At 40.0% G+C, this 26,885-nt stretch overlaps 1 protein-coding gene across 3 annotated transcripts in view; it reads right to left on the bottom strand.

The window, feature by feature from the left end:
• Window positions 1-26,885, bottom strand: part of mast1a (microtubule associated serine/threonine kinase 1a) — a 130,909-nt gene that overhangs the window by 24,878 nt on the left and 79,146 nt on the right. For all 3 annotated transcript variants that reach the window (XM_061716652.1, XM_061716644.1, XM_061716661.1), the window contains 8 exons: window positions 22,837-23,046; window positions 22,649-22,750; window positions 19,763-19,895; window positions 14,917-14,984; window positions 14,482-14,558; window positions 6,957-7,165; window positions 5,892-6,030; window positions 3,077-3,209 (listed from right to left, as the gene is read on the bottom strand). In XM_061716652.1, the coding sequence (XP_061572636.1) occupies window positions 3,077-3,209; window positions 5,892-6,030; window positions 6,957-7,165; window positions 14,482-14,558; window positions 14,917-14,984; window positions 19,763-19,895; window positions 22,649-22,750; window positions 22,837-23,046 (1,071 nt within the window). The remainder of the gene's footprint in view (window positions 1-3,076; window positions 3,210-5,891; window positions 6,031-6,956; window positions 7,166-14,481; window positions 14,559-14,916; window positions 14,985-19,762; window positions 19,896-22,648; window positions 22,751-22,836; window positions 23,047-26,885) is intronic.

Genomic DNA, 26,885 nt, shown 5'->3' on the forward strand with positions numbered 1-26,885 from the left:
TTTTTCTTTCCTTTTTTCTTCTCTTTTTTTTCTTTTTTTTCTCTTTTTTTCTTCCCTTTTCCTTTTTTAATCTCGACATTTCGACTTTTTTCACGAAATTTTTACTATTTCTTCGACATTTTGACTTTTTTCTCGACATTTTGACTTTTTTCTCGACATTGTACTTCAACATTAATCTCGACATTTCGACTTTTTTTCTCGAAATTTAGACTTTTTTTTCAACATTTCGACTTGCATAATGAAAAATAAATCTACCCCCAGTTATAACTAATATAGATACATGAAGCATGTGTTGCCTTCATTCTAAGGCTTATACAAGACTTTTAACTTTTTGCGGCTCCAGATATATTTGTTTTTTGTGTTTTTTGTCCAATACGGCTCTTTCAACATTTTGGGTTGCCGACCCCTGTAATAGACACTATATAAATAAAATTGAACTGAATTGAATTGAATTTGTGTCACCAAGCGCCGACCATCTAACTTCCAGTTGAGTCTCATGTGGTACTAAGATTTGCCGCAGTTCCTCGACTGGCCGCTAGAGGCTGGGTCCAAAAGCGAGTCAATTTCCACTGACCTCCATGTTAAAATGTCCAACTTTAGAGCTGAAATTAACATATTTACAGGCTGGTAGATAAAAAGGTTTTGGTCTCAATCATTTGATTTCAAATCCATGACAACAATGAAGGGGGTGGATTTCTTTGTACCAGTCCAAAGGAATTTATAGAAAGCATTACATTTCTTCCTAATATGATTGATTGACAGTCAGCTCAGCCAATGGGTCGCTGTTATCTTTCCTTATCGGTAATTATCATGATTCAGCACTTAGCAAAGCAACAAGCTGTCTGTACGGACCCGACGCGACTGTCATATTGAATGGTATATTGGGCTCTAACGTCTGACGGCAGCTCTTAAGATACTTTGGTGGGGATCGGCTGAAGGAGCTGGGAGCCAAAGCTAACTTTGATTGACATACATTGGGTGTGTTCCCGTCAGCTTCCCAACAACAAGAGGCTTCAAACCGCTCTTTAGAAACCAATGGGTCACATGACTTAAAGGGGCATGAGGCTCCTTTTAAGAAATGAGACTCTCTAGCGCCACCCTTCACCACGACGGCCGTCGGGGGTACTGCAGCCAACAGTGAAGCCGGCACGGGAGAACGGGGAGAACGCACATGCAGCGTCATGTGACGTCACATCCGCAGGACAGCGTGGGAAATTCCGGCCCGGAATTGCAGCACATTTTGCAGCACACAGCCTGTTCAAGGCAACGGAGAGATACACTAGAGGGCTCATTCTTTTTGGTTTGGAACGCTTCATCTGACATTATTACTAGAAAACTTAAAACGTATACGAATTTTTTTCATAAATCCTGCCTCATGCTCCTTTAATGCTTCGGCCATCGTTTTTTACAGTCTATGGTCAGATGCAATCTTTAAAAACTGGAACAGTGCTTCGTCTACATACGTTGACGTTTAATAAGAAAGGGCCCTTGGAAACATTATGCTATTGAAGATGGTCTGGAAACTTTTGTAATACCACTTTGGGCCCCCAGAGGCGCAGGCTTGTTGCGTCTCATGTCAGAGGCTGACACAAGAACTTTCATGTGATTTTCTGCCCCTATGTGGTCAGAGGTGGTATTGCTACTTTGCGTTACTTTGGAAGAAAAATTACTGATGATATTTTTACGATTGTGTTTTTTGAAAGTCAATATCACCACAATCAGTACCAAAGAGGTCAACACATCTATCAATTAGGTAGAAAGTATTTGGTTAGATTCCACTTCAGTAAAGTTGTAAAAGAAAACCCCTCTGCTGTGTTTCAATACTATAAAACATACCGCAGGTTTTGGTCGGTGGTTATGTGCAGGTTCAGAGTCCAGGCAGTGAATACTAACAGTATGCATTTATGTTAATGGCTGTACTTGTGCCTGCTGTCCTACACGGCCGACACTATCACCGACTGCATGAGAATTTCTCTCCTAATCACAATCGCCGCTCAAGAGATGAAAAGCAAATCTGTTCTCCGTGCCAACCGCAGATGTGAGATGATTACCAGCAGACAAACAGACGCCTCCTTCCACGCAGCAGAGCAAGAGGACACACAGCCCAAGCTGACTGATTACAGTTTAATTCAGAGCATAAACAACAACTATGGCTGCAAAATGGGATTGTTATGGAGATGGAGAGCATTAATGATTCAGCATTTCAGACCAAACAGGAAGCATTGTAATTGCAGTGTCTTTCTTTGGGGATTATTGATTTTCCCGGATGACTTAGCAGGACCGCACGCATGGATGAAGGAGAAAAAAAGGACCTTTTAAATGGCAGTTGGCCGACCAACTTTGCATGTCTTTTCTTCAACTAATTCTGCATTGTACAAAAACCATTCATGCAACTGCTAATTAAACTTTAATTCAATTCAATGATTTGAACTGAAGTTTCTGCAAAGAGCCTTTATAGATGGTTATAGCTGTGGGGACAAATGATCTCCTGTAGCGATTTGTGTTGCAGCCTTGACTGAAGACCCTGTTATTGAATCACTGCGTTATGAAGAAGGATGCTCTGGGTTGTTCGCTATGTTTTTCTTACATTTTTATTTATTTTCTTCTTTTATGGAGCCTCCTTCTTTATACAATCAGCCTTGAAGCTCCAGAACAGTCCTCGGAGCAGAGCCTTCTTTATCAGATCGTTCACTTTATTCCATTTATTCATTTTTTCTTTTAAAAGTCACTGGCTCTGATGCTTCTACCACTACAGACGACTCTGTTGGGGCACCAGCTTACAGACAAACAGCAGCACAAACTAATTGTCAACAGCCTTTGGAGGCGTTTTTCATGTGGCGGCAAAAAACACTCCAATTAACGTCCAAAAACCTAAAATAACAAAATATCTACTATGCAACAAGCAAGGCGCAGTGAGCTTTAAACTCTGTGTGAATGGTGACTGTCCTCTAGCTCTTCTCCTGCAGACATGCATATTTGTTTGTCTTGTTTGCAGCTCTGGAAAAAAGTACACATGATATATACAAGCAAGAACAAAATGCAATTATTAGAAAGATTTCATTAAAAAAAGGCGTACCTGCTTGTCCAGGAACTCCCTGGCATCTTTCTCTATGTGTCCCTCATACAGGTTGGTGGTGAGGCTCATTAGACCCATCTTGGACAAACCGAAGTCCGTGAGTTTAATGTGTCCCATCGAGGTGATCAGGAGACTTTGGACAAAGAGGAAACAACTGATCACTACTGTGCATGGGGTCACTTTCAAAATGCTACGTCACTCCTATCTGCAGCTAAAGTGAAACACTGAGGAACTATTTAAACTACCGTACTGTTGTATTATCATTATATATTATACTGTTGTTATGATGTTCCACTTTGCCATCCGATCATCATCCCGTATAAGATCATGGGGGTCTGCTGGAGTCGGGCGTCTTAACTTTCGTGCTGAGGCCGATGTGGAGTAAAGACTGGCTGCAGTTCCTCGACTAACCGCTAGAGGGCGGCTGCAAAAGCGAGTCAATCTCCATCGACTCCCATGTTACGATGTCCAACCTCAGAGCAGAAATGAACTGGGGTCAGATGGAGGAGTTGGTAGCCACAGCTGACTTTGATTGACATAAGGTGTGTGTGTTCCTGTTGGCTTCCCGGGAAACCAGGAAAAATCGGCTTCGCAACAGCTGGTAACCTGTGGGTCACGTGATTGATGCTTCGTCCGTTGTTTTTACAGTCTGCAGTTTATGCCAGGTGTCTTAGGGCGAAAGGTGGCCGCTCCATCTAAGATGCTATGAAGATAATTAGATGAAGATAATTAGAATGACATGTTTAAAAACATGTCATTCTTTTGTTGTATTTAAGAAAATGGTTTGTAAAGCTATTTTTGAAGCTTATAAGTGCAATTGACCATCTGTTAATGTTTCTTTGCTTTTCTATTGTTTCTTTGCCTTTTGTTGTTTTTTTGCTTTTCTATTCTCTTTTTGGTTTTCTGGAAGTTGGTAGCCAAAAATAGAAAGTTGTTAATATAGGATAGGCTTTTATAAGCAGTTTGCTTCTGCCTATGCCTTTTCAGTTATTGTTCAACACATTTTTTTGGTTTAATAGTTAATGCTGTGTTTTTTTGGTGTTGTTTTGTGTTGCAATGACTGAATAAACTTCATTCATTCATTCATTCATTCATAATTACATTTAAAGTACCAGTTCAGGATAGTATTTACCTGTTTACCTGTTAGCATAGTCATTTGTGTCCATCTTTGGACTGTAAATCTTGTATTCATTCCCCCTTTTAATCCTGCTGTTCTCCATTATTTCCTGAGTGGAATATCTATTTCAGTCCAGCTGCTCAGGGAACCACCTACTGTTGTTTTTGGACATTCATTCATTCACCTTTTTTTGCAAAGTGCAAATTCACCTCAAAAGTCATCTCAGTTCCCTTGAGACGGAAGACAAGACGAATACAAACTTGTGAATTTATTTCCTGCACTTTATCGATCTCACCAAGGCGTTCTCAAGCCATCTTTGGTGAGATGTAATCTGCCCAGAAACCTCCTTGTGATCCTTCACTTGTAGCCAACCCTGGGGGAGAGGCTTGTTAGCTTGTTAGTGAGCACTAAGTGGTTGGGCCTTCGCCCATGGGTCCCAGCCGGGGCCGGGGGGGCCGCTCTCCTGTGTATCCCCCACCTGCCGAAGGTGCCGGTGGGATTATAGGCAGCAGTGTGTGATCGAGGCCTCGAGCTGTGGCTGATGAAACTGCTTAGTTTATACACGACCCAGTTTCATGTCTTCAGCGGCAGGGTTTCATCTCTGAAACCCATTTCAGCTCTGTTTTTCCACCCTCCCCGACTGGGTTCCTGTTTATTCGGGCTTTGTCGAATTTCCCGCCCCGCAGCACTCGTGGTTTTGCTTTTTTTTAAACTTGACGGTCTCCTGCACGCTGCTACTAGGGATGCCACCTTTCAGAAATAGAAATAAGGGACGCCCTGATTTCAGCAGCGCAGGAGCCAAAAAAAAGCCCCAAAACTTTTAAACTGAATAAAAATGTGTTTATTTTATATGAAAAAACTAAATGCTTTGATTTAAAGTTTAAAGTGCTTTAATAGCATTGAACTTGCATGACTGTACAGACAGACAACCATACTAGCAACTGAAATATCCTCCTATGCTACGTATGTCCACATCAGCCCAGATGTAATATAGCCTACAGGTGAAGAATATGGTGTAAAAGTTAATTTATTTCAATAATTCAACTAGAATATGGTGTAAAAGTTAATTTATTTCAATAATTCAACTAGAATATGGTGTAAAAGTTAACTTATTTCAATAATTCAACTAGAATATGGTGTAAAAGTTAACTTATTTCAATAATTCAACTAGAATATGGTGTAAAAGTTAATTTATTTCAATAATTCAACTAGAATATGGTGTAAAAGTTAATTTATTTCAATAATTCAACTAGAATATGGTGTAAAAGTTAATTTATTTCAATAATTCAACTAGAATATGGTGTAAAAGTTAATTTATTTCAATAATTCAACTAGAATATGGTGTAAAAGTTATTGAAAATACGGTACAAATCGCGTCCCGTATTAGTTCAATACGGGACGCAACATTTTTTTCTCAAATAAAGGACAATTCCGTATTTTACGGGACGGGTGGCAACCCTAGCTGCTACAGTATCTGGGTCCTCTTCCATGCAGCGCCGCCTTAAACATTAGTTCTGTCTGTCTGATGCAGTTCTGGCATTTTTCATTTGGCACCAACTTAGTAAACATTAAACTCTGAATCCATCAGCTGAAAAAGCATGTTTTTTTAATTCCCGGTCGATGTAAGCATGACGAACCAGACCCGATATCGACGACAGAACAGTTTTCTGGCATAAAGACGGCGGTGAATGCACCCACTTGTCAGGTTTGAGGTCTCTGTGAACAATGCCGTAGTTGTGCAGATACTCCAGGGCCAAAACGGTCTCGGCAAAGTACATCCTTGCCAGCTCCACGGGGAGAGCACCGATGTTCTTCAACAAAGTGGCACAGTCACCCCCTGAGAGCAAAAATAAAAAAGACAGCTTCTTAAGCGACAGAGTGACTTTAGTGAGTTTAGCTCAGAGTTCAGGTCGTCATAGGTGACAGAAGAGATGAGATAATCTGACTCATAATAAACATTATTCTTGAGAAAAGAGCCAGTTTGTTTGAGTAGGTTAAGAGTTTTTATGATGTTTCACAATATTCGGCCTTAAAATGCATCATTGATACCATTTTTCTTTTTACTTTTTTTAAAATCATACATGAGTCACGGACTCACACTCGCCTTCAGCACCTCAGTGAGGCTGTTTACACCTGGTATCAACATGCATCTCGGGTGATGCCATCACAAACAGACAACGCTCGGTGTGCCAGCCTCCACCTCACATTAAAACATGTCACGACACACGTCATAAGTGACCTTTTGTAATTGGGTGTCACTTTGCCACTCTACATGCATAAAAAAATTAAAATAAAAATAAGAAGAAAATAAATAAAGCTAAGAACACCACACATCAGATGCGGAGTTAAAGAAACCGGAAAATCAAATGTGAGTCATTTTGATGACATTTAGTCACCTGCATGTAATTTCTTTATTACAAATTGAAATTTAACAAGCTTTAGATACACCTGACTCATTTATTGCAGTTGTTTTTGCAATGTTATCGAGCAAACTGAGACTTTTAAACTTTCTGAATCAGTTTCTGTGCAGAAGCCTGAAAGAACCAGACACTGCTCCTCCCATATCCTTTAAAAAGTAACTCAACTCTTAGAGAGCTTAGCAATACATTTCCAGCTCTCTTTGAACCTCTAAACATGCGCTTGCGGCTATTTTGTGTGTTTCTGGTGCAAACAAACCCACTAGATTAGTACATTTGGACTCATTTTGAGTCACCAGACCAGCAGAAGATAAGCAACTTAGATCTAATGGAGAGACTCTGTTACCTTCCACGTACTCCATGACCATGCAGAGGTGCCGCCGCGTCTCGAAGGAGCAGAACATGGAGACTACGAACGGGTTCTCCGCGAAGGTGAGGATGTCCCTCTCCACGAACGCCTGCTGGATCTGGTTCCTCAGGATCAGATTCTGCTTGTTGATCTTCTTCATGGCAAAACGCTGACGCGTCTCCCTGTGGCGCACCAGATACACGGCACTGGGAGGAGGAGAGGACAAAGAGTACAGAAGAGAGGAGGTTCAAGACCAGGAAGGACACATAACCTGAGTATATTATAGTAGCGTGGATCTGTCGGCTAGAAATTATGACTTCTTTCAAGTTTTCAAGTGCAGTAAGAAACATCCCTGACTCCATCTGGGCGTCTCAGCACCGACTTCATCAATCAGGCACATTTTTGATTCAGTAACTTTGCTCAAAACCATTGAAAATGTTATCATTTTATACAAGACTTTTATTTTCTTAATGTGCACAAAACAAATCTCATTGGTCCTCCATCATCGATTTTTACTCTTGCCGGGATGAAAGACTTGAGCGATCCATTTAGAGCCTATATTTGTTTTATTAGCTATTGAAGGCAGCGTTGTAATGCATTTCTCTGCCTATGTACAGTAAAGCATTTGAAATGTGCAATATAAATAAAGTTGCTGTCGTGAAATAATACAAATATAGCAGGATATCTTCTACAAACCCATCCAATTATCTAAATTCATCAGCATCCCTTGACAAAAGGGAAATCTGTTGAAGACATGGAGTCATTAACGTGATGGAGTCCCATTTGTGTGAAGCTTTAATTTACACATTGCTGGCATCCCGTCGGCCGGCTATACCCGCCGCTCCACAGCTCTAAACAGGTCCAGTTTTACTGTAATTGCTCCATAAAACACTCTCCCAGAGCACGGCGGGCCCAGCGTTTTGTTCTAAATCTGCTATTTATAAATTGCTTTTTTGAAGAATTATCTGTATAAACAATCTTCGCCGTGAGAATAAGCAGAATCTGTTGGGAACGAACACGATACTGACAGAGGAAGCTCAAACATGAGCAGCTGCTCAATGTATGCAGCCAGGAAGATGACAAAGCAATGACATAAACAGGGACCAGGACATCTGGACACAATATCAGCTATGTGGTTAATTACATCGTTGGTTGCACCTCGAGCCCTGAAATACTGATCTGTGACCCCTAAAGAGTTGCAGTGGGAGATTTTCAGTTCTCAAAGGCCTCCTGGCCTCATGTGGGAGTGATTTAGAAGTTTTGGCATTTGAAAATTGATGAATAATTATCACTATTTTTATATTAGTAAGTATGCTATTAGGTCTGATAACTGCACAATCGTTATCAACTCAGTTCCTACTGCACCGAAGTCCTCCATCTTTAACTGTCAGCGCTTAGAAAGGAAATGACATCACGTGAATCACAACACAAAAGGGGTTTTAACGTTTCTGTGTAACTTTAGCGCGAATCAGTGCATCAAGTAAAGTAAGTAAGTAAAATGTATTTATAAAGCACATTTAAAACAGAGATATTACTGACCAAAGTGCTGTACATGATAATAATAATAGAAAAAAAGAAAGAACATCCAGTGACAACAAATAAATCACACATTTGACCTAAAAACACGGATACAAGAAATGACAGGATTAGGTGTCAAAGTTGGTGAAAGGAGACAGAAAATGAAGAAATAAAACCCCGAAACAGAAAACGCTGAGACGATACGACTCTCTTGACTCGTGTTTCATAGACAGAATGAAACCAAGACAGTTTGTGATTGCTCTGTTTAAATTTGGCCCTATTGAGGGACCCGTAGGCCACTTGGCAGTGGCAGGTCACTTCCCTCCTGCTGCTAGTCAAACAAACAAAGTAGGGTGACAGACGTGGACGCACCTCAGGGGAGCGAGGCGAGCAAATCTTTGCTAGGGCCTTTGAACGGCAAGTTTATGTATAAAAAGAAAGAAGACGGGACTATCAACAAGAACGCGGTGATTTGTAGATTTTGTAAAAAAGAATTTTCCTATTACCCGAGCTGCTCCAGCCTGAATTATCATTTAAACGCTAAACATGTGCAGACAAGTTCCACTGTAAACGTTACAGGTATTAGTACTTGAATTGCTGTATTGAGTCAGCTTTAGTTTGAATTTATATTGAGAGTCTGCTAAGTGCCTTTTTGAGACTCAGCCGTATTTTATTTCAGAATTTTATTTATTTAACTGTATTTGCATTGCATTTTTGAATAATGCACCTGGCCTAATTGGTTTGCTTGAGCTTTTTCTTTAGAAATTCCTTTATGAAACACACTTCACCAATAAAAATGTGCATTTCAAATCTTTTCTTCTGTATTCAATTGATTAGTCAGGCACTGCAATTTTGCAATGGCCTAGAATTCAAATTCTTTATTTGGGGACCTTTAGCAGATATGAGATTAAAATGTGATTAATTAGATTAATTAATTATAAATCATGTAATTAATTAGATTAACTTTTTAAATCGCCTGACAGCACTATAAAATAAATTTTTGCATTTTTTTGACCTTCTACACTTTGAAAAGAAAAAGATTTGACCAGTTTAAGGTTTCTACAGCTTTCTAAAACACCGCAGGACCTTCTTATATATTCAACTTTTGGATCCCCCAGCAGACGCAGAAGTTGGGGTTTCTCTCGTTTTCTCTTCTGTCCCTACTTTCTTAGTCTCCCTAATCAACTCTGCCGCGATGACGGTTGTTGTGTGACGTCGCGCCTTAAGCGTCACACAGTTGAGATGAACTGGGTTTTTGGTGACGGCACAGACGGACGACCACGACAGGTTGAAGCTGCTTCCTCAAAGTAAACAAATGATCTCTTTTCAAATGAAATTGAAACCGATATTTTGACATGAACCTATTTTGTTCTGCATTAAAGCGACACAAAGGAGTGTTTGCTCTTTTTAGATCGGGATGTCCCTGGAAGTCATAAGGAGGTCGAGTCCTTTTTTTTTTTGGCGGTCCAACTGTGACATAAATGACACCCAACTTACGATGCTTGGGAGTTAACCTGCGTTCGGCAGGAACGAATCAGAGGAGTCGAAGGAGTCCACTAGGAATGGGCGATATTTTACCGTTCACGATAAACCGTCATAAAAATTCCCCACGGTAAGAATTTGTCATCTCACGATAAAAACGATAAATTGAGGAAATGAGAAAAAAAGACAGAAAGAAAGAAATGAGCCTGAAAGAAAGAAAGAAAGAAAGAAAGAAAGAAAGAAAGAAAGAAAGAAAGAAAGAAAGAAATGAGCCTGAAAGAAAGAAAAGGAAAGAAAGAAAGAAAGAGGAAAGAAAGAAAGAAAGAAAGAAAGAAATGAGCCTGAAAGAAAGAAAGAAAGAAAGAAAGAAAGAAAGAAAGAAAGAAAGTAAGAAAGAAAGAAATGAGCCTGAAAGAAAGAAAAAAGGAAAGAAAGAAAGAAAGAGGAAAGAAAGAAAGAAAGAAAGAAATGAGCCTGAAAGAAAGAAAGAAAGAAAGAAAGAATGAAAGAAAGAAAGAAAGAAATGAGCCTGAAAGAAAGAAAGAAAGAAAGAAAGAAAGAAAGAAAGAAAGAAAGAAATTAGCCTGAAAGAAAGAAAGAAAGAAAGAAATGAGCCTGAAAGAAAGAAAGAAAGTAAGAAAGAAAGAAAGAAAGAAAGAAAGAAAGAAATGAGCCTGAAAGAAAGAAAGAAAGAAAGAAAGAAAGAAAGAAAGAAAGAAAGAAAGAAAGAAAGAAAGAAAGAAAGAAAGAAAGAAAGAAAGAAAGAAAGAAAGAAAGAAAGAAAGAAAGAAATGAGCCTGAAAGAAAGAAAGAAAGAAAGAAAGAAAGAAAGAAAGAAAGAAAGAAAGAAAGAAAGAAAGAAAGAAAGAAAGAAAGAAAGAAAGAAAGAAAGAAAGAAAGAAAGAAAGAAAGAAAGAAAGAAAGAAAGAAAGAAAGAAAGAAAGATTCCCTTTGATGGACACTTTTTGTATTGGTATTTTTTTTATCGTCATTTTTATCGTTATCGGGATAAATGCCAGAAATTATCGTGATACATTTTTTAGTCCGTACCGCCCATCCCTAGAGTCCACCCCTTAGAAGTCAGCAAATATGACATATATATATATTGACATGAACCTATTTTGTTCTGCATTAAAGCGACACAAAGGAGTGTTTGCTCTTTTTAGATCGGGATGTCCCTGGAAGTCATAAGGAGGTCGAGTCCTTTTTTTGTGGCGGTCCAACTGTGACATAAATGACACCCAACTTACGATGCTTGGGAGTTAACCTGCGTTCGGCAGGAACGAATCAGAGGAGTCGAAGGAGTCCACTAGGAATGGGCGATATTTTACCGTTCACGATAAACCGTCATAAAAAATTCCCCACGGTAAGAATTTGTCATCTCACGATAAAAACGATAAATTGAGGAAATGAGAAAAAAGACAGAAAGAAAGAATGAGCTGAAAGAAGAAAGAAAGAAAGAAAGAAAGAAAGAAAGAAAGAAAGAAGAAATGAGCCTGAAAGAAAGAAAAAGGAAAGAAAGAAAGAAAGAAAGAAAGAAAGAAATGAGCCTGAAAGAAAGAAAGAAAGAAAGAAAGAAAGAAAGAAAGAAAGAAAGAAAGTAAGAAAGAAAGAAATGAGCCTGAAAGAAAGAAAAAGGAAAGAAAGAAAGAAAGAGGAAAGAAAGAAAGAAAGAAAGAAATGAGCCTGAAAGAAAGAAAGAAAGAAAGAAAGAATGTCAAGAAAGAAAGAAATGAGCCTGAAAGAAAGAAAGAAAGAAAGAAATTAGCCTGAAAGAAAGAAAGAAAGAAATGAGCCTGAAAGAAAGAAAGAAAGTAAGAAAGAAAGAAAGAAAGAAAGAAATGAGCCTGAAAGAAAGAAGAAAGAAAGAAAGAAAGAAAGAAAGAAAGAAAGAAAGAAAGAAATGAGCTGAAAGAAAGAAAGAAAGAAAGAAAGAAAGAAAGAAGAAAGAAAGAAAGAAAGAAAAAAAGAAAGAAAGAAAGAAAGAAAGAAGAAAGAAAGAAGAAAGAAAGAAAGAAAGAAAGAAAGAAAGAAAGAAAGAAAGAAGAAAGAAAGAAAGAAAGAAAGAAAGAAGATTCCCTTTGATGACACTTTTTGTTTTGGTATTTTTTTTTATCGTCATTTTTATCGTTATCGGGATAAATGCCAGAAATTATCGTGATACATTTTTTAGTCCGTACCGCCCCATCCTAGAGTCCAACCCCTTAGAAGTCAGCAATATTCCTGATATTTTAATGTGAACAAAAGTCCTTCGATATGTTGGCCTCCGATTCCTGCGCAGCACATTTCCTGTCGGGGACAGATCAGGGCTGCGGCCTCCTCTTCCTCAGCTACGGCTTCGTGATGTGCGCTGCGTGAGGGTTTTCATTGTCAGGGGCGTCCTTGGAAAAAAACAAGGCAGCATATGTCCTTTCAACTCTCAGCATACTTTTCTGCATAAATGCAGAGATGAGATTCGCCAAGGCCGCGGATGCGACGCCGCATCGTCACACCATCACGGAGCCGGGCCCTTGGCGGCGGCGCTGACAGCGGCCTCCTATTCATCTTCGGTCTGAAGCATATGGCAAACCTTAGCTTTCAAAATAATACAAAAAAGAGCCCACAGTGCTTGTTTCCATCCGAGATGCATCAAACGCCTCTTTCTTTTTGCGCCGTACAGCTGTACGTTGTTTGTGTTTCTCAGGACTGCAGGTTCTCAGAACGGTTTTCCACTTCACTCCCTCCCACTCTTGTGGTTATGTCAGCTATTAAACATCAAAGAAGACAAGCGTCCTGCTCGTGCTCGTGTAGCTCGTGTTCGTGTCCTTCACACATTGAAATTCCTCAACAGTTTTTTTTACAACTGCTGTCACACGTTTTCCAAGCTGTGTTCTTAAAAACTCACAAGCATACAAACTGAAAAACGGCTAATTTTCTCTGCAAAATCGCAGCATAATATATCAATCCAGGTCCAGGTCCAGGTCCAGGTCAGGACAGGATCAGGACCAGGATCAGGACCAGGACCAGGACCAGGTCTAGGTCCAGACCCAGCTCTGGGTCTAGGTTTAGATCCAGGTCCAGATCCATGTCAAGGTCCAGGCCCACGTGCATGTGTCCAGGTCCAGGTCTGGGTCAAGGTCTAGATCTAGGTCCAGGTCCAGATCCAGGTCAAGGTCCAGGTCCACATCTACGTGCAAATCCAGGTCCAGGTCCATGTGCATGTGTCCAGGTCCAGGTCCAGGTCTGGGTCAAGGTCTAGATCTAGGTCCAGATCCAGGTCCAGGTCCAGATCTACGTGCAAATCCAGGTCCAGGTCCATGTGCATGTGTGCAGGTCCAGGACAAGGTCCAGGTCCAGGTCCAGGTCCAAACCCAGCTCTAGGTCTGGGTCTAGGTCTAAATCTAGGTCCAGATCCAGGTCAAGGTCCATGTGCATGTTTGCAGGTCCGGAACCACAGCCAGGTCCAGGTCCAGCTCTCGGACTAGGTTTAGATCTAGGATTAGGTCAAGGTGCAGACCCAAATACATGCGCAAATCCAGGTCCAGGTCCATTTGCAAATGTCCAGGTCCAGGTCCAGGTCCAAGTCCATTTTCAAATGTCCAGGTCCAAATCCACGTGCAGATCCAGGTCCAGGTACAGGTACAAGTCGAGGTTTACGTGCAAGTCCAGTTCCGGGTCCAGATCCAGGCCGAGGACTACATTTAGGTCCAGGTCCAGGACCGGGCCCAGCTCTGGGTCCAGGTCCAGATCTATCTGCAGGTCCAGGTCCAGTTCCAGCTTCTGAAGCAACGATTGGTCAGCGGTCAGTGAAGCAGCATGTCTGCACGTGTGAGGAGCAGAGGTGGCAAATCCGGCTTCAGAAAGTAAAAGTCCTGCCATATATTTGTTCTGTCCATTCACTAAAACCAGGTGAGTTCACTAATTAGCTCATCTACCTGGCTGAAGAGCTGTGCTGATTAGAATCAGCTGGTTGAGTGAATGTGCAGAACAAATACATGGTAGGACTTTTACTTTCTGAAGCCGGATTTGCCACCTCTGGTGAGGAGCGAACGTGAGCGACAGCTGGACAAATGAGTCCGACTGTTTGACGAAGGAAATCAAGTCACTTCCTGTTTACTGAGTGACGGGCTGAGATTCAGTTTGTGGTTTTGTGGCTTTAGTGGGGGGTTCTGTGTGTTTGAGTTTTGGACACTGTTATAAGCATTATACAATTATATAAACACATTTGTTGACAAAATAGATTTATTCTCAATAGATTGAGAATACATTTTTAAACTTTTAAGCAACCTGATAAATTAATGTCTAAATACATTTTTTTCCTGTTTTCACTGATTTGTCATTTGAAAACTTCGCCCAAATACTATTATAAGATATTTTTTATATAAGGTATTTTTCAACATAGCGAGTTACTCAAACATTTTATCCTCCAGATGACAACTACTCAAATTTCATCCACTGAATTAGGCTCCAGGAAAATCCCTTCCATGGATTGGGTGGATTTGATTTGGTTTCTGTGAAGGATCAGAGTAAATCCCTTGCTTACCCATAAGCCCCGTTGCTGATCAGTTTGATCGTCTGAAAGTCTTCTTCGGTGGGTGGTTTGATGGATCTCCCTTTTCCCTGGTGACATAAAACATGTTGGGACTACAACTCAAATTGCAAAATAAATCGACACCAGTGAAATGTTGTATGAAGGCATTCAGGTATGTGTATGTGTGTGTGTGTGTGTGTGTGTGTGTGTGTGTGTGTGTGTGTGTGTGTGTGTGTGTGTGTATGTGTGTGTGTGTGTGTGTGTGTGTGTGTGTGTGTGTGTGTGTCTGTGTGTGTGTGTGTGTGTATGTGTGTGTGTGTGTGTGTGTGTGTGTGTGTGTGTATGTGTGTGTGTGTGTGTGTGTGTGTGTGTGTGTGTGTGTGTGTGTGTGTGTGTGTGTGTGTGTGTGTGTGTGTCTGTGTGTGTGTGTGTGTGTTAGTTCATCACCTCTGCTGAGTCATCCGTCTCCGGAGTGTGAGGACCCTCACTGTCGTAGCTGTCAAGACTCACGATTTCTGCGGAGAAACATGCTGCTTAACAACAAATCTAATGTCGTAATGAAAAGAAACAATCTCCCAGCCGAAGCCGCCGGCCTCCCACAACCGCTTTGAGCGTCTTCAGCGAAACAGCTATTAAAGTTTCAGGACGGCAGAAGGGGCCAAAAACGTCAAGTCACAATGAGACTAACATAAGATTTAAAATAGCTTCTTGCTTCTTCTATTCATTTGTCTTCTCTCCCTTCGGCTCTTCCTCCCCCTTACGTTGTTATTCCTCAGCTACATTTCAATGTTCTTCCTTTCTTGTAGGAGACAGTTTCTTCATTATAACGCTGATTTGTTAAAACAGGGAAATTATTGATTAATGATGACTTACTTTCCAAAGCCCCTCAGCGGATATTAACTTGATTTAAGATGAAATTCTCTGAGCTGAGAGACGGTTTTTTTTCTTTCTTTTTTTTCTTTTTCACATTGAAAAACCTTGTCAACCGTCTCTCAGATATTAAATTGACGTGACATTGTGAAAAGCGCGGATGTGGAAGCAGCCACGTGGGCGTGCGTTCATGCCTGTGCATGACATCGCAACATCAAGATTTCAGGCGGCAGCGGAGATTAACTCTGAAAGACATAAAATAGCACATTCCCCACAAAGTCGGGGACGAAGACGCAGTTGCTTTTCTTTTCTGAGGACTTATTCCAGGCCATTTAAGGATCGGCTAATGATCGGCTTCTGATGGATTAGACCGGGAGTGGCTGAGCAGATGTGAACAGAAAGGAGAGTTTGGAGGCAGGATTTAATCCACCGTGATTAATGAACGACTGTAATGCCGCTGCACCACCGGCCAGCAAATGATCCACCGAAATCACTTCATGTCTTCATCTCGAACATTAACTAATGACCATCATTACCTAAAGTTAGGCAAGACTCCGACTCCTCCACGAAACAAAGGCTATAACTACAGTCCAAAATACTGATCACTGTAGAGATACTGAAATCTAAGACGTAGTATTACGAGTATCTAAGACGAGTATTAGGGCCAAACAAAAAAACAAAAAAAGGAAATTACGAGAATAAAGTCATAATGTAATGAGAATAAAGTCGTAAAATTATGAGAATAAAGTCATAATATTACGAGAATAAAGTCGTAATATTACGAGAATAAAGTAGCAATATATTATAAATACATAAATATAACTTCACAAGATGCTCAATATTCTTCATTTTAACACAGGGAGAAGATGCTCTTCCTGTTAGAGTTCTCATAAATTACTACTTTATTTTCATAATATTACGACTTTATTCTCGTAATGTCACAACTTTATTCTCTGAATTTTACGACTTTATTCTCGGAATTTTACGACTTTATTCTCGTAATATTACGACTTTATTCTCATAATATTACGACTTTATTCTCGTAATGTTACGACTTTATTCTCGTAATTTTACGACTTTATTCTCGTAATTTTACGACTTTATTCTCGTAATATTACGACTTTATTCTCATAATATTACGACTTTATTCTCGTAATGTTACGACTTTATTCTCGTAATTTTACGACTTTATTCTCGTAATTTTACGACTTTATTCTCGTAATATTACGACTTTATTCTCATAATATTACGACTTTATTCTATTACGACTTTATTCTCACAACATTACGACTTTATTCTCGTAATTTTACGACTTTATTCTCATTATATTATGACTTTATTCTCGTAATTTCCAAATTTTTTTTGTCTTAGTTTGGCCCTAATACTCCGTCGTAGAAATCTAGTAAAATATTGTATATTTAAAACATTTAGGTAGATTCTGAGTAGCCTGGCTAATGAGACCAGTAACTCTCTCTGGTGAAATGGGTCTTAACTTCTGTTAGTTCATAAATCGCTGAATGGTTTATGATGTGATTTATAAACTAACAGAAGTATTTTAATGTATATTCTCTGAGGTACAGGGAGCCAGTGTAAGGACCTCAGAGCCGGAGTGATGTTGTCCACTTTCTTAGTTCTAGTCAGAAGCCGGGCAGCCGGATTCTGGATCAGCTTTAGCTGTCTGATGGACTTGTGAAGACACTGTTGCAGTAATCAATTCGACTGAAGATAAGCGCATGGATGAGTTTATCAAGGTCCCGCTGAAACATTAGTCATTTGATCCTGGAGATGTTCTTCAGGTTACAAAAGGGCGAGTTTGTAATTGTCTTAATGTGTCTCTGAAGGTTTAGCTCTGAATCCATAACTACACCCAGATTTCAGGCTTCATCAGTGGTTTGTAGCTGTAAAAGCTGAAGCTGTATGTTGACTCCAAAACACTCTTTTTGTCCAAAAACTTCAGTTTGTTTTTGTTCAACTGAAGAAAGATATGTCACATCCACTCACCGATTTGTTTTATACATCTACTCAGTGCTTGTATGGGCTCATTGTCTCCTGGTGACATTGTAATAGTTATGGTAACTTATCTTGTTGTTTATTATTATCTGAGCTAGCAGAAGCATGTAGATGTTGAATAGGAGGGGTCCTACTAGGGCTGTTCGATTTTGCCCAAAAATAAAATCTCGATTTTTTTCTCTCAAAATCCGATTTTCGATTACGATTACGATTATTTTGTGAATTGACAAAAGGCAGACAAAAGAAATTATTTCAAATATGCTGTTTTTTTATTGAACATTTGCCCCATTGGACTTTAAGTGCAAACTTTGCTCTTACTAAACCAAAAATGAATGAATAAAGTGCAAAACTCTGTAAAATAAGTTGAAAAAAAGTTTTAAAAAAATATAATAAAATATAAAGTTTTATCTCTGAAAAAGAAAATCAGCAAATCAGCACTTGCAAACATACAGTAAGTTATATTTCCAATTAAATAAAACAAGACATTTTCTAATTAAACTAAACTGAGTCTTTGCATGCTAAATAATAATGCAACCCATGAAGGAGGTAGAGGTGTGTAATGTCAGTCATTACATTTGCTATTCACATTTGCAAGTTTTTTGCAAGGAACACGAGCCGGTCTAGCGCATCTGGCTTGAGGGATGCCCGGTGGCATGTTACAACGCCCCCTCCTACACTAAAGAGCCTCTCCGATGGGGCACTTGTCGCAGGTATTGAGAGGTATTTCCATCAATCATTAATATGGTATCAATCATTAATATGTGTGCAGACAAGGTAAAAAAAAAAAATCGATTTTACGATTTTCACGTTTTAACATCGTTCTAATTACATAATCGCGATTACGATTTAAAATCGATTAATCGAACAGCCCTAGGTCCTAGGATAGAACCTTGGGAACTCCCCATATGATTTTTGTCGATTCCAATGTAAAGGTACCTTTTGACACAAAGTAGACCAGTACGTCAGGTGAGCGGATATAAACAAGGATGCAGCAGGGAGCCTGCATGATTTCTGGTGGACGTTTTTGTGCAGGGAAAGTTCTCAAATTCTAATTGAGTTAATTATATTGTGAAGATGATATTTTTAACGCGGGCCATGCGTGGAACGATGTCTTCAACATCTGTACAGAGACGTGTGTGGATGAAGGAGCCGAGCCAGGAGTGAAGGGACCCCTAAAAAATGTGGCGTGAAACACACAAAAGTGACGTCAACAACAGATCAAATGCGACATGATGGTTCAGACTGAAGTCACATTGGAAAACTTCAGATATGTCTCCGAATTACGAGCACATATAAAAGTGACCCAAGTCTGGCGGCCTCCCAAAAAATTTGATATCGCCCAAAACACAACTTAAAACAACCACTGCAGAATTGTTTAAAACACCTTGGATCAACAACTTTTTACTGCAAAACTGACACTAATATCTTACCAGCATTCCTGGGCCGTCTTTTCTCAATGCTAGTCTGGTTGTCGCCGCCTATGTCACAGGCTTTCTTTTTTCTGATTAGTTACATGACTATCCACTGGCATCCAGAGGCAGTGTATTCTGGGCACTGCCCCAAAACAAACCCCGAGGAACCAGACTAATGGTATCCGTCCATACTGAGTTCCCTCCTTACAATAACTACAGTAAAGTAGGTAACCACTTCTTCATTACAAATGATTTGTGAGTCATATGTTTTCTTTTCTTTGTAATTCGCATTCTGAGGAAATCACAGCAGAGACGTTAATGTGGACTTTGCTGTGTCTTACGCTGATATACTGCCCCCATGTGGTCTGGAGCGGCATCGCTGCATAAAATGCCTTTAAGAGTACTATTTGAGGAAGATTTCAGAGTTACTCTAATTACATTTACAATTGAGATGCTGCATGTCATAAGTGGTTGCCCTTTCAAATGAACACTAGAACTGTAACAACTTGTAATTAACTTTGACAAAAGGAATTTAAGTCAAACTGTCACTGTGACAAATCCTCTGTGCCGTTCACCAACAAAGAGCTGCAGCCCTTAAAGCCCCCAACAGTCTTTCTTACATCCCAGTTTGTACATTCAATAAAAAATATGGCAAGCAATGTTACCCTGTGAGCTTCAGATGCATCAGTGGTTTTATTGTATTTATTGTACTTCATTTTCCCCCTCGGACAGAAACAGGCCGGCTGTTTCCAAATGCTTTCAGTCTTTCAGTTATAAGTTTAATGTCCTCCCGGCTCCAGCTCTGCACTTAACAAACAGACATCAAAGTGGTATTGATCCTCTCATCTAAGACTTGGAAAGAAAGTGAACAAGTGAAACCCGGCAACGCCGGCCTGCAAATTGAAAAAATTAGCCCGTGCTTGTCTGCCTGGGTAGAGTATTTCCCATTAAGGCTGAATGTGTGCAATAAAACCTGAAGCATGTTGTTTTCTTTCTCTTACCCTCCAGTGGGTCTCTGGTGAGCCCCAACTGACCGATGATATAGCGAGGGATGTCTGCTTTCATGAGTTGTCCTTCTTTGGCATGGTCCTCTGCAGCCTCCAGTAGATGGTAAAACTCTTCCGGGTTGAACTCCTGGTGTTGTACGGGGGAAATGTTGAGGATAACACACATTAAAATGCAGTGGAAGCTGCAAAATGATGCAAAATGGCTAAGAATGATATCATTCGAGAAACGGGCATTATACGCTGTGGTCATATCATATATCTCAGTGTATAAGCTTGCCCGAAATTACAAAACTAAAGCGCATCTTCACCTGCAGCAAAGTCATATAGCAGTTCCACCCCACCACTGAGCTGTCATAGAAACACAATCAGTGTTAATACACTTTCCAAGTTTGAACTGCTATATAGAAAGAAAATAAAAAAAATCCCCTTTTTGAACGCAACAATCTTTTTGTGATGTCCTGTGGGATTCGGTTTCATCCGCGTTGGCGAAATAACATTTTGATTGGAAAAGCCTGGGGCAGATGGTATCAATTTTTTTTTTCCTGCTTTCTAATATTGCCTCCCTTCAACCAGAGAAAACCAGAAAGAGGAGGAATTAACCTGCCCGCCTGATAGCCTGCTTCGCTGCAGGATAACATTCTCGTAGAAAAGAGCTTCGTGACTATGTGACATTTTCAACCAAAACAGACATCGAGACTGACTGCGAATGCTAAATGAACTCAGCCGTGGACAACATCTTATCCGAGTGTCCTCCTCTCTAACCTCAGAGCCAGGAGGATCTAAAGTCCTCTCCACATCCTTCCTGACCCCATCGACCTCCTCTGACGGTTGCCTTGACAACAGAAAGATGAGCCAGGGAGGCTGGGAGGAGGGACCCCGTCACTGATGAGCAGTGGAGGCCATCAATCAGTGAGCTTATATTCTGCTGCGGCTAAGCTTCCTATGTATGCAGAGAGGTTCATTATTACAGGGCACATTTAGGAAAACCATTAATCAGCAGACCAAGGACACGGGGCGCCGTCTAACAGCTGGCTGGATACGCTGCGAGAGGACAGGCAAGTTTAGGAGGAAGGAATATGCCAGTCTCTCGTATACATTTACAGTTTCCAAATAAACTGGAAAATTATTTTGCATCAAAAAGCATATAATCTACTGGAGTCAATCATGTGGTGGACTCAGTGACACAGCTGTAACCACTGCAATCTGCTGATAGCAAGAGAGCGAGCATTAGCCGCTACCGCCAAATATGGGGACTTTATAGCAGAAAAAAATAAAGCAGTACAGCCCATTTTAGCTACTTATCTCTTTTTACTTGTCCCTTGCCCCTTTTTACTTGTGAAATGAAGGCACGACATCCGGCTCACTGATCTGTCATGAACCTGGAACTGAAAGAGGCTGCGGTTCCTCGAGGGTCCGCTGAGAGGTGGCTCCAAAAAACAATACAATCTCCATTGATTCCCATGTTAACATATCTAACGTTACAGAAGAAGAAAAAAACATTTGTGCAGGCTGGGTGGGGAGAAAAATAATCTCTATTGTGAGATTTGTGGGGGTGGCGGGCTTCCAGCCAATGTCTATGATCCATGAAGCCACTGAAGCCGAGTCAACAGGTGGAGCCGTGCAGCCAGCCGCCACGTGGATGCCTGTCTTAGCTAATTAGCACGTTTGGTGAACTTGTCCTCTGAGCTGCGGGTAAAGACCCAAGAGGACGTAATTATTCTCATTTCAGAAGATAATAAGTCTTGCTGCTACCAGCTCTGAAAGTTCATTATCGTACTGAACGCAGCCCTTTTTTTAATTCCGGCAGTATTTGTTTCAGATCTTGTACTTGCTCTTAGGGAAAAACCTGCGGTGATGTCACAGAGGGTTTGTCTAGATTTTTTTTACACAGTCTAGGTGTGAAACGTAAACAACTAAAAATTCAACATCCGGGGGGAAAAGTAACACTTTATACGGACTGAGATGGCATGTTTCCTCTTAGTGGGAGTCGTAATAACTGTAAAAGGTGAACTAGTCATTCAATGCAAGGAATCTTACAGGTCCTCTCACTCAGAGATTCACATGCATGAAGATCAAAGCAGTGTTCAAAACAAAGACCTTAAAAGCAGGAAGTAAGATTCCCACATATCCCCACAGGGTTGCAAGAACATCAGCACACTGTATACGAAGCAAAATACTGTATTTGACTGTATTTGTGTATTTTAAATGAGAACTTTAAGCCCCTGAAGCGCTTTGTTGGAAGTCCAGGATGTTTCTCGATGGACTGATCAACATCAGTGTGGCATCGTGGGTAATTTGTAACGCATCAAATAAATTATTAGCAATTCTTTTGCACTTTTTTTTAAAGAGACAGGAACAAAAACGCAGAATGGAAGTGGGGTGAAAATGTGTTAAGAGATATAAATATATATATTACCAATAAAGGAATTACATTTTTTTCTAGTGGGTATTAAAACCAACATCGTGAACATTTAAAAGTTCATGATTTGGACTTTTTAAGGTTACAAAATTTGAGTTTTCCATGTTTTCCAATGTTCACAGAATAAAAAACAGACATGTTTTCTTTTCATCTGCAGCCTCAAAACAAACAAAAGATTAGAAAAGTCTTGCCCGCATGGGATGAAGTCGTAATTTCAGTCTGTTTTATTACTTGAGACCAAATGTGCTCAGTTCCACGCTTCTGCTCACGCTTACCAGTTTCATCATTAGGAAAAACATTAGACGAATGAGAGTCGGGATGAAAAATGCCTCCAGCGGCAGATCACTCAATTAAAAAAAAAATAAATAAACAAACGAGGGCATTTTATGCATATTCTACATCTTTTTGATGAGTTTGCTGAACAGAGATTACACACTGTCAAATAGTGAGGTGGTACTTGCCAAACACTCCAGCAGCCTGGCAGGACGGGAAATGATGATGAAGAGCTTTTTGACAAGCTCCGTGACAAAGGTGAGCTCTGAATTCTCCGAGCGCTCGTACGCCTGATCAAGGAAGACAAACACAGAGACAGCTGAGGTCACTTCGCGATCGTCTCTCCATCACAACGACTCGCGCTGTCGAGACTCACGTTATGCAGGAGCTTCTCCAGGTTCTCCTGGAGTTCACAGAAGTAAACGCTGGTGATGAGGCCTTCCCGTGACTTGGCCAGGCAGTCTCTAGACAGCTCCGCGATCTGGTGATGGATGAAGCTGAGGATGCCGTCGGCCAGTGGGAGAACACTCTCTGGGGAATAGTTCTGGATGAACTCCGCCAGCCTTTCCTCCATCTGAGCTGTGGCCTTATGGGAGGAAAAGATAGTACTTAAGAAACAATAATATGTATGTGTATGTGTATATTTATGTATGTGTATGCATATGTATGCGTATATATATGTATATATATTAAATATAGTAATAATGCACATATATATGCCTTTGGTTTTTACCATGGTTTCATGGTATCAATCATTAATATGTGTGCAGACAAGGTTAACAAAAAAAAAAGAAACAATAATATAACCATCATCTCAGAAAATATCTTGTCTTGTTAGGTTACCATATTTTCCGTACTAAAAGGTGCACTTAAAATCCTTAATTGTTCCCATAAATCGGCACTGCGCTCTATGTATGAATTTTGTTGTGCTTATGGACCTCTAACCCATTTTATGTGATAAACTGAGCTCAAAATCTGTCAAAATGTTTTAGTGCGACTTTGGTAGCGACAAAGCCGCTCTGCTTGATTGATTGTCGGACCACACAGCTGATGCAGGGACGTTGTATTAAAGTTGGTGTTGGTTGGATACGGTTTGTAACATCAGACAACGTTAGTTAACTAATTATGTAGCACTGGCAAGCAGCCATCATCCAACATCTAGTCAGTGTTACCTTACTGTAATTAGACGTCAAGCCAATGTTACGTTTTTAGCGCAAACCCAATTTTCAAATCTACATCATAATCCAATCATAATCAAATGTTGGAATACAACGTTTTTCCAACCTCACATGAACTTTAGTTGTCCACTATCGCTGGCAACGATGAACCAATCAGAACAGGACGTAGTACGGCGCTCACCTCCGCCACTTTTTTTGGTGGATTTGGGATGAATGATTTAAAATGTCAGTGATTTTTCTGTTTTAGTTACAACTGAACGATATTCTGAATTGTTGTGAAAGATCGGAATAAAGTTTGACTTGTTTCAATGTTTTCTTTGCGATGCAAAAGTGACCTTTTTGGTCATTTTCATGAGGACTCATAGAAGTCCAAGTCGGATCTGGGATCAATACTGGGGCCTCTGCTATTTTCTCTGCATCTGCTGCCCTTTGGTTTCAATCTTGGAAAGTCTTGGAATAGTTATGGAGACACTGAGGAGACATAAGGATGCCTGCTCCATGCCAGCTTTTATTGTTGAGGAACTAAAAGTTTGGACATCTCTGACGATCCTAAATGTTCATGAAAAGAAATGACAGAGGTGATTGTTTTTGGTCCTCTTGTCTCTCCTGTATGAGCCTTCTGGGACAGAAAGGCAAACCTACTGCCACAAACCTAGGTTTTAAAAATAGACATGGATTTTAGACAGGATGGTCAGATCAGCGAAGAAAACAGTGATCCATGCCTTTTTTACAACTCGGCTGCATTGTTGTAATTCTTTGCGTGTGTGTGTTAGTCAACCCTCCTTGTCTTGTCTTCAGCTGCCAGAAAATGCTGCTGCACAGCTTTTAAGGATAAACACTGAATAGACAGCATATCATTCCTGTTTTGTCCCACTGCACTGGCTCCCTGCCCATTTTAAAATCCATTAATTTGTTTTTAAATCTTTAAATGGTTTTGCTCTGTACCCCCCCCCCCCCCCCCCTCTCTCTAAGCTGCTGCATTTGCACTCCCCTTCACAGTCTCTCAGATTAGCTTACCAACGTGTCTCCGATGTGCCGAGGACACGGGGGAGATTGGTGGAGATGTGGTTTTACAGTTTTACGGGTCCCAACTGTGGAGTTTGTTGCTGCTGCAGATTAGACATGCTTCTTCTTCCACTTCGCTTTCAGCCCAGAATAAAGAGTTTACCTTTATTTTATATTGTTTTTATTGTATTGTCTGTGGTTATAAATAGCTAATTATAAAAAAAGAAAAAATTTGGCTTGGCTTTGCTCGAGTCCTTTAAACGTGACATTATCACACCTCAGCTTCCAATTATTCTCCAGAAGCATATTTCAGGTGTGTAACTGCTATTTATATATTCAGGTGGTGATGGCACAGAAACCACAAACCTGCTACGTGGGAAGATCTGTGTTTGTGTGACAAATATTTCCTTGCACATACTGTACGTCTCTGTTCAGGAAAAACAGTTACTTCACATCAGTACTTAACTCAAACTGGGCCTAAATCGTGATATGACATAATATGTATTTTTAAAATCAGGATAAGCTCGAGCATTTCACACACCATTGTTCTTTTACTTTTCTCATCCGCTACCAGTTAAGAAAAACACACCAGGACACAGGAAGTGGAACATGTCATAAAATAATAGAAAAGGTTGACTCCTCGTTATATTTTTGCAGCTTTCTTTGGGAAGGCAACATTACGACGGAGTATTAGGGCCAAACAAAAAAACAAAAAAAGGGAATTACGAGAGTAAAGTCATAATGTAATGACAATAAAGTAGTAAAATTACGAGAATAAAGTCATAATATTACGAGAATAAAGTCGTAAAATTACCAGAATAAAGTCATAATATTACGAGAATAAAGTCGTAATATATTATAAATATATAAATATAACTTCACAAGATGCTCAATATTCCTCATTTTAACACAGGGAGAAGAAGCTCTTCCTGTTAGAGTTCTCATAAATTATATTCTCATAATATTACGACTTTATTCTCGCAACATTATGACTTTATTCTCGTAATGTTACGACTTTATTCTCTTAATTTTACGACTTTATTCTCGTAATGTTACGACTTTATTCTCGTAATTTTACGACTGTATTCTCGTAATATTACGACTTTATTCTCATAATATTACGACTTTATTCTATTAGGACTTTATTCTCGCAACATTACGACTTTATTCTCATTATATTATGATTTTATTCTCGTAATTTCCAATTTTTTTTGTCTTAGTTTGGCCCTAATACTCCGTCGTACAACATACCTAAACTGTGCTGAGAAAACTGATGTGAGTCTGAGTTCAAAACACTGTGGTGCTCCCATATCTGAATATTTTCAATTCTAAAGAGAGCAATGGCAGCTTTGGTATTTGATCCATTATGATCTAATGTCCTGCAAGTTACTGTCTTTCGGGGAATGAATAAAGCCAGCCTACTGAAGTTCTTCCTGCATTAGTTTCATGCAGTAGCTTATATCTAAACTGAGGTACGGAGCTGTGATACATGTCTAGTACCTGCTTCAAAGCTAACAGGAGTTATTTGGTGGACTGCTAATCTTCGTGTTTTCACAATAGCTCTCGCAAGAATCTCAATAGTGCCGTTCGTTTAAGGTTCTCTGTGTCCTAGTGGTGATCTGAGACCAGATGTTTAAGGCTGCATTTACACTACAGGGGGATATCCTCCATTCATGCAGCCTCCCATGTGATCGGATATGGCATGGACGTTGTTAAAAACAGAAAGTGCAGGGATTCTGATAATCTCAGACCTGTTTCAGGCCTCATTCATGTATGGAAATAAATAAGATGAATCTGCCATCTAAGAGCACAGACCAAACTTTCAAAAGTAACCCATAAGACACAGGCGTAACACTGCCTTTAAATGTCCTGGAAAGTTCCTTACACACTAAGTTCACTTCATCTGTGTTATACACCCCATATTTTTTTCTTCAAGCAGAAATGGGCCTGAGTTCTTATGGGTTGATGCAACCCAGTCATCCTTGCAGGCAAAAAGATAAGAACACAGCGGGAGAGGCTCTCATTTTGTTGCCTCTTAAGAATGCCCAATAATGTTTCAGAAAGCAATGGCTTCAATATCTTCTGTTGCGTTTTTTTTCAACTTCGGGAATAACAAAGGGGACGTGGAGCTTTTACTAAACCAAATGACAACATAACGATACAAATGCACACATGCAGCTGAGCACTGAGGAGCTGCATCAATGCGCTGATGAATATAAGTCCATATAATACAGCTTTTGTT

Source organism: Cololabis saira, chromosome 1 (genome assembly GCF_033807715.1).
Source record: "Cololabis saira isolate AMF1-May2022 chromosome 1, fColSai1.1, whole genome shotgun sequence".
Taxonomy (NCBI): Eukaryota; Metazoa; Chordata; class Actinopteri; order Beloniformes; family Belonidae; genus Cololabis; species Cololabis saira.